General features: G+C 45.6%; 1 protein-coding gene across 2 annotated transcripts; it reads right to left on the minus strand.

Moving 5' to 3' along the window:
- Positions 1 to 4,988: 4,988 nt before the first annotated feature.
- LOC146756156 (rho GTPase-activating protein 32-like) lies at positions 4,989 to 11,028 on the minus strand. 2 transcript variants are annotated; one of them, XM_085524926.1, is made up of 6 exons: positions 10,876 to 11,028; positions 9,361 to 9,504; positions 8,896 to 9,117; positions 8,103 to 8,146; positions 6,289 to 6,457; positions 4,989 to 5,482 (listed from the first exon to the last, which is right to left on the minus strand). In XM_085524926.1, the coding sequence occupies exons 4-6, from the start codon at positions 8,106 to 8,108 to the stop codon at positions 5,067 to 5,069; spliced, it is 591 nt and encodes a 196-aa protein (XP_085381052.1). In that variant the 5' UTR covers positions 8,109 to 8,146; positions 8,896 to 9,117; positions 9,361 to 9,504; positions 10,876 to 11,028; the 3' UTR covers positions 4,989 to 5,066. The 2 variants fall into 2 exon arrangements, 1 of the variants encoding a protein (XP_085381052.1); XR_014937580.1 differs by lacking the exons at positions 6,289 to 6,457; positions 10,876 to 11,028 and having other exon boundaries at positions 9,361 to 10,356.
- Between the last annotated feature and the right edge of the window lie 1,645 nt (positions 11,029 to 12,673).

A 12,673-nucleotide genomic window follows, 5' to 3' on the forward strand; every position in this document is an offset into this window, starting at 1 on the left:
TGCAGAGTCCTCAGTACAGGAGAGACATGGACCTGTTGGAGCATGGACAGGTCACTGATACATGCCATAGAACTGATTCAAGGGCTGGAACACCTCTCCTATGAGGACAGGCTGAAAGAGCTGGGGCTGTTCAGCCTGGAGTACAAAAGGCTCCAAGGTGACCTGAGAGCAGCCATGAAATCTTTAACAGGGGAAAGGAGAAAGAAATACAAATAAAAGAGATTTCCATTAGGATATTTAGCAACACAGTCAGTAAGGGAACTTCTTAAAGGCACAGATGATTTGCAGTTGCCCATCCCTCAGTGAGCTTCTTCTTCTAACTAGCCAAGAATGCCTTCAGCAAAGGAGTCATTGTATGAACTGGGCATCCTGGGATCCCACCTTTACTCAATAGGAGCAAGTCAAGTGCATTAGTAAACAACCCAGAAAACATTTACTTTTAGCTGGGGGAAATGCCATGAGCCCCGAAGCCAGTCCAGTTCTCATAAGGTCTTCCATAAATTAAAGTCACACCTACTGCAAGATGAAAAGTATTCAACCAAGATGAACCACACAAAAGCAGAGCAGGATGGAGCAGGTTTGCACAGGGCCACACATTCTTTTTCTGCTCTCGGTTCCACCTCCACGATTAGTCAGTTCTGCTCTGATGGATAGAAACGTGATTTCTTGATTATTTTTCTTCCAGAAAGTTATATTTTAATGAAATATGGTAATAGGAAAGTTTCTTTGTTTCATAGGTTTGTCTTCTGGAAAGGAAGCCTAGGGAGACACACAGACTGATCATTGGTTTAATGGTATGGGCACTGGCTGAAATGAGAACCTGTCCTTCCCTATCTTCAAATCTTAACAGGAGGCAGGAACTGGCATTTTCTTATGAACTCTCCTTTTCCTCCAGGATATCAAATGGTGTTTTACTTTTAATATGGAAAAGAATCAATATTTGATGTCTTCCACTTTTGATAGAAGGGATTTCTGCATTTCAGGACAGCACCTTGGCTTGTAGAGAATGCAGGAGACAAGTTCCGTGTAGCCTTCATGAAATGTCCTTGCACAACCAATCTAATGGCCAACTTTGATAACTCTGTGAATCCTGCTCTTCTCCAAGTGGATTGTACTGGAAATAAAAATAAAAAGAGTAAGAACTACACTGCTGACTGGACAAGCTTGTGAGAGCTTCTGACACCCACAGATCTGATCCACATCCCTTCACTACAGAGTCACCCTCAGTCTCACAGTGGTTGATCCTCAGCTTCAGGAAATCTCTCCCTCCTTCCACAGGTCTACTTTTCTTTATAGACAGAAACATCTAAAGTCAAGATGTCATTGCTCTCGTTACCCCTGAAGGCAGGAAATTACTTCTTGTGATGGTGCATATGGTAAAACGTCATTTCTCTCATTCAGTGCTTTGCATTTACTTTACCTTTCTGTGGCTTTATATACTGCTATGGCCAATATTTAATGAAGTCTGGCACAGAGGCAGACCAATTTTCTTTCTGCTTCTATCATTTATAATTCAATCACTTCCTAAATTTTGCATGTAGGAAAATGGAGAAGTCACAAAAAAACTGAGTTTGTTTTGTTTTATTTCTCAACTCCAAGGAATCTCTACAATATTTCTTTGTTTCCAGTGCTCTCATCCCCAAAGGCTCTCTATCTCCAACCACTCCAATGTTAATTTTATTAGACTATGCTGTACATAGGATTACTCTCTTATAATCCATTTGCTACTTGTTTATCTCATGTATGATTAGTGTTTCTCTCCTGATTCTTATCTAACACTTACTAAGTATAAGGGTAATCTCGGTACTGGGGTGAATGACTACCCTCAGATTCCCCAAGGGATTAGAATACCATGATTGCTTCATGATACAAATAGAGAAATGAGACCTGCAGGGTTCTTTGCCATTTTGCCAGCAAATTTGATTCCAGATAGATCAAGAGGCTTATGATGTGTTTGCTGCATATGTGACCAGGATGAGAATAGAACCAGTATTTCCTGGGGCTAAGTCCTGTGTTAATCCACAAGAACACTCTTTTTTCATCTCCATGATTTAATGTGAAGTAAAATGTGACACGATGGCTCTGTGGAAGAAGAAAACAAACAGTGTGCTGGTACAACATTCATGAGCACTAGAACTGATGGACTTTGAGGCTAACTGGAAATGCCTTTGGTTGCTTATGAGAAATCTGTTAGAAAACTGTGCTTAGAATTCCACAGGAAATACAGAGGATCCAAACTAGATGTGAATGTAACTCAAGAAGGGTCTGGATGGGGGCTCTGGCAGAGCCAGAGTTCTTTGTGAACCCCTATGAGGTTTTGGTCACAGGTTTGGCATGGAGCAGAATAAAGATACATCACAGTTGAAAAGCATTTATTGGCTACCTATTATACACTACAGGTGGTAGATCCAGTAACTCAGATTCTGATTCTGATCAGGTTCTGATGTCAAGTGATTTGTTGTCAGTTCTCTCATGGTTCTCCGGTCAGTTCTCCGGTGCCAGGATCTGCCACAGGGCATTCTGACCACGGGCATCATGTTTCTACGCTGCCGCCTGCATTTAACAGGCAATGGGACTGCCCAGCATGTGCAAGGCAGCACCTCTTTCACACCACCAGAATGTTTAAGGCTGTTGGGATTGTTGTTAGCGTCCCATTAACACTGAGGCTAGAGATACCCTTAGGATTGACATTACTATTAGCATTACTTTGATGGTGCCCTATCTGGGTCATTTCCAGGGGATGTCAGGAGTAAGGCACAGTGTCAGGAGAAAAAGAACAGACTCTGTTACTTTATAAACGTGATAATAGAGAGAGTTCATTGGAAAAAATACAACTCTTAAATAATGCAAAGCATGCTTCTGATTGGATGCAGGCATCATCTGGGCTCCGATTAATATTACTTCTAAGGTAAAGATTCTTGTTACCTTAATGATTGTTTTTTGGATTATGATCAGGGTTAAGGCTCCTTTTGCTACAAACTTGTAGCATCATTTTTCTTGTTACATTTGGAGTTAGAGACGATTTTAGAATCAGGGTAAGGGTTAGGATTAGAGTTACATTGCGGGTTAATGCTGTTGTCTTTACAGCTCCTGTGAGGGTTGGGGTCTGGGTCAGGTGTTTAAAAAATGAAATGAAAAAAGAATAAAAAAAAAATATATTGAAAGCTTCAGATTTCCTTAATCTTTGTGGGAATCATATAATGTGCAACTCAGATCTACCTCTTCGTGCAGTGACTGCCTGTAAATTTGCTGGAGCCTGATATAATATGGCCTTGTGCTTTCCGCTAACTCACCTTCATTTCATTTTCATTAAATTTGCTTGGTAGTCAGATTTTGGTGTGTGGATATTTTAAAACAATCTAACTGACATTAGCAAAAAATTAAAAATAAAATTAAAAAAAATGCACAACAGCATCAATTGTATCAATTTTTATAGATAAGATAAAGAAGAGCAGTTTCCCTTAGTTTTCTGTGCCTCTTTACTTTCTTACCCTCTCCCCTTGTGTGAGAAACTCTCAAAGTCAAAGATTTCTAGTTAGGCAAAGATGGCAGCGATAGCAGCAGTGCTTATTCATTACTGCAATACTGCGCGCACATCCCCTGTTGGCAAGGGAGAAATTGCACACCAGTCAGTGAAATCAATTCTGTTCTGTGCCCTAAACCCAATGCAGGTGATGCTCTCATGGCTCTCATTGGTTGAGCATCTCAGGCTCACACACTCCTCCAGACTGTTGCTAGGATTCATTTCCATAGAAGGTCAATTACCAACCTCTTGTATTTAGGTTTGCCTTGTACTTTTCTGCGGACAGAGCAGGGCAATGTTTCCAACAGTCAGTACATTCATTCTGTGCTGTGCTGGGCTCTACCCACCCTGCGTATTTATCTTGTGCTTGTCTCAATTCTCCCCATGTCAGAATGCCCCCAGTCTGAACTTAACTCTGTTCAGCAACTTTCTTGGTGGAAAAACTACTTATACAGCTGTTTTACAAGAGGGTTATACATTCAGTTAGGGCCTACACTATGTACTGAAAATACTGGAAACTTCCACTGCAAAAACACAATCTACCTCTCCCATCTGTGCAGCCTTGCAGACCCAGAGCATGCCAGGTTATTTCTGCTTTCATAGCATTTGCATGCTGTAGGGTGAGCACAAGGTTCTGCTGCTTGATTCTTCTGCAAGAGCTGCCTACCGGCAAATGGTTGCAGGGATGGAGGATGTGACAGAAAGCATTTGTCTCCACAAGAGCAGAGTTACATTCAGTGCAGAGTGTGAGAGTCAGGTTGGTGTGGAAAAGCACTGACACGCTGGGGATGATGCAGTGCTCACATGTCTAACACTCACAGATATTACTGTCAGAAGGATGGTGCTGTGTTGTGCTTCTACCTTTGGCAGCCCCTGGAGAAATGCTGTGGCACACAGAACACCTTTGTATTGCACTGACTGCTGCCATGCAGCATGGATTTAACACACCAAATCCAGAGGAGCATGACTGCATCTAACTGCCCTGAGAAAAACTACTGTAGCTGAAGAGATGAGGAGGCAGCTGCTCATCTGCAGAACAAGCAGCACTGCCAGACACTGGGCCAGGTGAGCACCTCCTGCTGCAGCGTGATGATGACAGGGCTGGAGATGATCTGCAAAGCCAGCTTCAAAGTGGGAGACATGAGTCAACATGGCAGGAGGACAGAGGTGTTAGGGAGCAGCCAAGGCATCAAAGAGTATCAAAAGGCTTTGAAAGGTATCACAAAGTGACAGCCAGGAAGACTGGGATTATCATGAGCAGCAACCTGGATGCTAGAGATTATTTGCTGCCATACAAAATGGTAGAGATCTTGCTGCTGACATCCCAAAGCCAGGCAAAATGGGAACCCAGAGCTCTGCCTGCACGAACCCCACAGCCATAGCATTGCAAGCTGAGCTGCCTTGCTGTTTGTTGCATTCATCCCAATCCCTGTGAATGAAGACTCGGAATGCAGCCAAGGCGATGACTGAGCATGAGAGTGACTTTATTCAATAAAAGACAGGAGGGCTTGAGAGGTCAAGGGTGAAGATGGGACTCCTCTTGTCAAGATGAGAGTGGCTCAGAGCTTGTGCTGCTGCCTGGTGCCTGGGACTGGCAGCCTGACTCTAAGTCCCCATCTAAGATGCTCAGCTTCACCTCACTGATGCTGCCCTGCATGGTGGTGCTGCTGTTGGGGCACTCGGGCTGTGCTTGGGATGGGCAGCACTGCAAAGGCGCTGGGTCACAATCCAGGCAGGTGACTGCTGTGTCTGGCAGGCTCAGGTCAGGAGCTTCAGCAGAGCCAGGAGATATGAGAGCATGAACGTGGATGAGCCCCTTGTGTCCATCACTGTTACCATGTGGAAGGCTGTCATCCGAATTGCAGCGATTTGTGCTTAATAAGAACTCTCCATTGATGGAAACACACTGCACATCACTACTTGGTTTGGATCTTTGGCGTTTACAAAGGCTCGAATTATCTAGGAAGGCACAGAAACACAAGGGTTAGTGTCAAACGTTTGCAAGTTGAATCATGCAAGAGGTTGTTGATACTTGGTAATAGAGTGGCGGCAGGACGAAGCAAATAAGCTTGAAGCAACAGAGCCACTGTCTTGAAAGTGATCCTCGTGCAGGTCCATAAGTTTTGACTCTGCCTGGACTTCATATGGGGCAGTATGACATCACAAAGGGGTGATATGATGTCACAAAGGGGCATTATGATGTCACAAATAAGCATTATGATGTCACAAAGGGGCATTATGATGTAACAAAGGGGCATTATGATGTCAAAAAGGGGCATTATGACATCACAAATAAGCATTATGACGTCACAAAGGGCATTATGACATCACAAAGGGGCATCATGACGTCACAAAGGATTGTTATGACGTCACAAAGAGGCATTGTGACATCACAAAGGGGCATCGTGACGTCAGAAAGGGGCATCGTGATGTCAGAAAGGAGCATTATGACATCACAAAGGGCATTATGACATCACAAAGAAGCATTATGACGTCACAAAGGGGCATTATGACATCACAAAGGGGTGTTACAATCACCCTGCGCCCAACTCCTCTCTCCCTCCTATTGGCTCCCTCTCCCACCAATCCCCGATCTCCCCTCCCCTCAGGCATTGAATTCTCTTCTCACTACCTCCTCCCAGTCCTCCCCTAGGAACAGAAACCATTCAGATTCTACAGCAAACTACAGCATCTGCACTGCAAGAGCACACTGAACCACCTGCAACAATGAAACATGGTTTTGGAGAGTGGGTTTGAAAACACACCTTTAGACAGCTGTCTCCCTGTAGCCAAAAGGAAACCAAGCAGCAAAAGAAGAGTCCAGCCTGAAACATGCCCATGCTTATAGCCCAGGTTTTTCACAGTCAATGCAGAATCCATCCTGTTCATGAGGTGACAAATGACCAGTGGGTCTCCCCTTGCTCCACCCTTCTCCTTCAAAGCCAGAAAAAGAAAGAAAAAACAAGCTTCTGTACAGCTGCCGTTATTTCTGACAGCGAGTGTAATCACAGAATCATAGAATGGCCCGGGCTGGAAGGGACCTCAAGGATCATGAAGATCAATCGCCTCCCTGTCCCTGCTGGCCATCCCCTCTTCTGATGGAGCCCAGGGGACCATTTGCTCTCTGAGCTGCAAGAGCACGCTGATGGCTCACGTTCTGTTTTTCATCCACCAGGACCCCCAGGTCCTTCTCTGCGGGGCTTCTCTTAAGGACTGCTCCTCCCAGGCTGTACAGATGCCTGGGATTCCTCCAGCCCAAGTGCAAAACCTTGCACTTTGCTGTGTTCAACCTCATTAGATTCACCTAGGCCAACCTCTCGGTTGAGCTCCCTCTGAATGGCATCCCTTCCTTCCACTGCATCAGCCGCACCACTCAGCAAACAGCAGAGGGTGCACTCCATTGCATCATTGGTGTCACTGATAACCATGTAAAAAAGCACTGGTCCCAAGACAGACTCCTGGATGACACCACTTGTTATTGGCCTCCACCTGGACACAGAACCATGAATCACCACCCTCTGTCTGTGGCCTTTCAACCAATCCCTTATCCACCAGGTGGTCCACCTGTCAAATCCACATCCCTCCAGTTTAGAGATAAGGATGTGGTGGAGGGCCATGTAAAAGATCTTGCTCAAGTCCAGGTCAATGACATCAGTTTCCTTCCTTTTGTCCACAAATGCCGTCACTCCATCATAGAAGGCCACCAGATTGGTTACGCATGGCCTTCCCCTGCTAAAGCCACGCTGACTGTCTTGGATCACATGCTCATTCCTTATGTGATCAAGCATGTCTTTGAGGCGGATCTGTTCTTCACCATCTTCATCACAGTTCTACATTTGAATCAAATAATTGGTGTTGCTGTCACCAAGAAAACCTCTTTGTCTTCTACTCCTGCTGCACATCTGTGCTTTCACCAGAAGCAAAGGGAGAGGCCACCTCCTAGATCCAAATTTTAAGAAACCAACACCCAATAGGTGTCATCTGAAGTAAAATAGGAGAGAAATCAAGATGACTCTTCTGCATCCAGCTTGGATCACTCCCTCACTCAGGCACACCACCATCAGATCAAGGAGATGCTGCCTTCAGCTTAGAGACTGTATGGGAAATCACAGCTTGAACCTCTGATTAATCAGCTGAGGCAAGTGTTGGGCCAGCTGCGGGAGCACAGGTGAGAGTAATCTAGCTGTGCTCCCAGAAGGGGTGGACCTCGACTGCACCTCTTCTGAGACCTCACCTCATTTAAAGGCTGACCACCACTAAGGCAGAATCTCTTGGAGACTGCTCCCCAGTTGAGACTGCCTCAGCTTTCTGGTCAAGGCACCAACATTGGTGAGTTTTCCTTTGCTAATAATCTTTGACTATTTACCACCATCTTGGTTAACATCTTTTTACTAGCCACCCTTACAGAGACCAGAAGGGCTTGGGCTTCCAAACTCTCAGCAAGCATTTGGATCAGACAGCTTCCTGCTGGGGAGCCCCCTGCATCACTGCTGCCTCCTTTCGTACTGGACCTGCAGATGCTTCAGAGCTCATTAGCATGGACTTCCTTCCTCCCCTCAGCAGCTGCTCCTGCACTCACCTTCATTCCTACTCAGATACCGGCCGCTTCCAGCACCAGCTGACCTGCAAGACACAGAAAGGAAAGGTGGGAGTCATGCAAACGCAGAAGCCCAAGGCTGCGTCACCACCACGTATGGCAGCCTCGGGAAGTCAGCTGCAACTACATCCTTTGTCAGAATGGAAACAGGCACCGTCAATTAAGTGTGACCTCTGAACTCATTGCCACCATCAGAAATAGGCACTGAAATCGCTCACTTCACTGCAGCTGGTTACCTCCTGATTTTGGGTAAATGCGGACACTGTCTTGAGGGCTACCAGAAAAACGACATCAACTTCATTGTAGGTGGTTAAGCTTGGAAGCTGGACTTGAGCAAGAAAAGTTTCTCAGCTCAGAATCACAGAATTATCAAGGTTGGAGAAGACCTACAAAATCATCTGGTCCAACCATTACCAATACTTCCCGGATAAATCATACCTCTCAACACAACATCCAAACGTTTCTTGAGCACTCCCATGGTCGGTGACTCCACCACCTCCCTGGGCAGTGCTATCCAATGCCTGAATACCCTTTAGGGGAAGTAATATTTCCTAATGTCCAGCCTGAATCTTTCCTGGCACAGCTTAAAACCATTCCCTCTAGATCTATAACTGATCACACGAGAGAAGAGGCCAAACCCCAGCTCACTACAACCTCCCTTCAGGACGTTATAGAGAGTTATAAGGTCTCCCCTGAGCCTGCTCTTTTCCAAGCTGAACAATCCTAGTTCCCTCAGCAGCTCCTCGTAAGGTTTGTGCTCCAGACCCCTCACTACCTTCGTAGCTGAAGACGTTCCAGAACCGCAAGGTTTTCTTGCAGGGAGGGGCCCAAAACTGAATAGGTCAAACATCCTTCTCTCCATCATTGCTGTCGCGTGGAAGGCTGTCCTTGGAACTGCAGTGACTCATGCATCCTAACTGCACTCCATTGATGGAAGCACAACGTGCATCATTGCAACTTGCTGGTGGGTTCCTGTGTTGGCAAGGGATCGATTCACCTGGAAAGAGTAGATACACAGCATTTAGCGTCAAACTTTCACTGTCCAAGGAGGCAAAGGCTTGGTGCTGCCTGTCAAGCAGGTTTCAAGCAGCTTGTGAGACTCATCTGGGAAAGACAGGAGTCAACCAAAGATGTCAGGCACGGGCTTGAATGTCAGAAGGAGGTACAAGCCCACTGAAAGCATGAATTCTACCTGTGTTGCTGACAAGCAGTGTTTTGAAAGCTGGATTTGCACCCTTACCTGCCAGGACCACGACTTCTGCTTCAGAGGGCTCCCTGGCACTGCTCTGCAGTTGGTGTTTGGCCACGGGATGGTTTGCCCAGGCAGAAGCAGGAACGCCAACTGCCAGCTGGTGACTCTGCCCTCTTACTGGGAGAACTCAGTCTGGAGAGAAAACAGAGCATGCTGTCAGTCGTGGTGCAGGATGAGGGAAGAGCTGCACCGAGCCCTTGCCAATAGTTGCCTGTTCCCGCCACTGCCTGCTTTCTGCTGAAACACAGCCTAGAAACACCCTCTGTTTCAAACAGCAGAGGATGCTTCCATTCCTACAGCTCAGCCCTCAAGTCCTGCTGGCTACATTCCTCTCAATGATTTTGAGCAAGATTCGGAGCATGTGAGCAAAGGCTCCACAGCCGGACAGGAAAGGAGCTGGCAGGCGTAACTGCTTTCTGAGGAACCGTACAGTTATAAGGGAAGCTCAAAAGCATCCCTGACTCTTACATTAACACCTCCTCGGCCTCAGCTCACTGCCACCTTTAATTTCTAGTGCCAGCAAGTCTGACCAACAGCTCTGCTTACAGGAGAAGCACATTGGTTTCAGGCACATGGCCCTGAAATCTGGAAAACCCCAAGATTTCCATGTACAGCCAGCACAGAACAGGATAGACGCCAGCGTAGCTTTCTGCATCTTGTGACTGCCTGCCCAACCAGGAAGGAAAGGCACCTTGTGTGGCTCCACTGAGGCCATAGGGCAACTGTGTGTTAGTTGAATCCTCAAAGATATAATGGACAAAAAATAAACCAATAAAAATCATCCGAACAATGATGGTAGGGGCCGGAAAGGGAATTGCTCTTTCTTTATCTTTCAGATGGAAAATCAATGATTGCATTGAAGTTCCTCAGTACAGCTGCGGGGCCTTCCTCCACTTGTATCTTGCTGCTCCGTGTTGCAACAGGAGAGCTGCTCTGGCCTCTCCTCTCAGCCTGTGCCGCCTGCACGGTGAGCAGCTTTGTGGATGGAGAGACCCACACAGACTTGGGCCCAGGCAGAGAACTGTGCCCTGCAAGGGAAAACCACAGCTAAGACAGAAAAGGAAGCAGCAGCACAGCCATCCCCATTCTGCATATCTCTCAGAATTGCTCATCCGAGCCACTGGAAGAAGAGGAGCTCAAAATAACTGTGTGCTCAGAGGTATGCTCGTGGCAAAGGACACAGCCACAATTAAGAGCAGCTCACTGTATCTTAAGAGGCAAACAAAAAGCCTAGAAAAACTAGGGGCCAGAGATCTCAGAAAGCATCACTGCCACACTTCAATCAAGTTTCACCTGCTTGCAAAACATCTTAAGAGCAGTGATGGTTTTCTCCATGTAAGGCTTGGACACTCTCAGGACCCATCAACAGGGCACCATATTCTAACCTAAGCCCAGAAGCCTGCTGTCTCCTCAACAGTAACAGAATTTTCCAAGGTCTTGGAGAAGCCCTGGATTGGATGAAGCTGTCAGATTTAGATCAAGCTAATGGAGGAAGATGCTCACCTACTCCCTCTCCCATGGCTGGTGTGGATTTGGAGCAAAAAAGGACGTCTGTGTAAATAGTACTGTTGAAATATCAACTGGTAGAGCAGTGTTGCACATTGTACAAATCACAGTTGGACATCCATGGACAGCTGATGATAAAAGTAATTGTAGGGGAAGAGCTGGATGAAATATTGTTAAAAACAAATAATCATTTTAGCTGCACGTTTGTAAGCATTTCTTTTCATCCTTCTCAAAACAGTTTCATGGCAGAATAAAGAGGACACGTTCACACAGACATTTCCACAGCCAGACTAGGGAATAATCAAAGAATATCAACCAAAACGTGTTTCCTACCAGTTACATGAATCTTGAAGGTGAGTTTCTAGCCAGCAGCCTCGCAGCTGTACTCCCCTTTGTTGCAGTAATTCATTCCTGGATGTAAATCACATGTAGAAAAGTGTTGCTATGATACTAGATGACCAAGAAAGTCCTATAGCCAAAATGTTTTGCACCAGAGAGGCTGTCAGTTGATCCTCCGAATGCAAGACACACAAAATGAACCGTTCCTTTATCTCTGGGATTCCAAGCATTTTCTCACCTCTGACTTTCACTTGGAATGTTGCTTTGTCATCTTTTGTTTCACAGCTGTAGCTCCCTTGGTCTTTCAGGGTCACATTTTTGACCATGAGCTTGCGGTGCGTCCCCTGGGAGATGATGGTTGTCTTCTGGTCCTGCTTCACCTCTGTTTGATCGTTCTTCCATACAACAGCTCCGCTTGCAGCTGACACCTCACACACCAGCTCCAGGTCTTCAGAAGGACTGACTGATATTTCTGAAGTGGTTTTAGGCTTGCTGACAACATTAATGGCTTCATCTGAAGAAAAAAAGACAAAGTGGTTTACATCCTGACTCAGGCTTATTCAGCACAGCATGAAGATACAGTTAGAACTGATTGTAATGTCTCTGCTCATTACATTTGGGTGATTGAGTTTCACCTCTGGAGATACTCACATACAAACGTGTGCTTGATTCTCCTGTGTAAGGAAAGAGTAAGTTCTATGCAGACAGTTGTTATTTCTTTTAATCAATTCTGTATTCTGCACACGTTCTTCTGAAGCTAAAATGAAGGCAGATAAGTAACGTGTTTGCAATGCATGAACAAACCTATTCAACACTTTGTCTCTAAGCTAACAAGCAGCGTTTGAAGAGCACATCAGTATTTCATGCCCTTCATTCCATCCAGACAGAACCTGCCTGAGGAGCAAGCTGATGGCTGTCAGCTACAGGCAGACCTAGCTTAGCATTGCATTTCTTAGAGCAACAACTGTTGCTTTCAGTCACTGGATATACCAAGGCCAATTGCTATGCCAGGCACATTTATGGCATCAGTGAACAAATAATGCATTAAAAATTGTAATAGACAGGAGCCATCTATTCTTGTAAAACTAGGTGACCAAAGAACAGTCCCTCTAGAGTCAAGCTGTTTAGAACTAATAGCATCAATCAATGTCACATAGATAGATTACTTCCCTGCCCTAAGACCATCTTGTGACCATTTGGTGCTCCTAATTAAGCCCTCTTGATGGCTTTTTTGTCTGAGCCATGTGACATTTTGTGATAGGAGTTACTGCTAGTGTTCCCTTCACCCTACACCAAAGTAGGAGGTATCCATTCTCAGGGAATCATGCAGGCTTCCTCTGGATTTGATGCTCAGAGACAGCCCCAGAACTTTTTAAATCTTAGCTTAGCTCTCATCCAATAATGTTCATCAAACAGTGCAACTTGTCCTTTGGGGATGCCTTTGTTCTGCATCAAC

Source organism: Coturnix japonica, chromosome 28, assembly GCF_054131305.1.
Source record: "Coturnix japonica strain WE chromosome 28, WE-NBRP24, whole genome shotgun sequence".
In the NCBI taxonomy this organism is placed as follows: domain Eukaryota; kingdom Metazoa; phylum Chordata; class Aves; order Galliformes; family Phasianidae; genus Coturnix; species Coturnix japonica.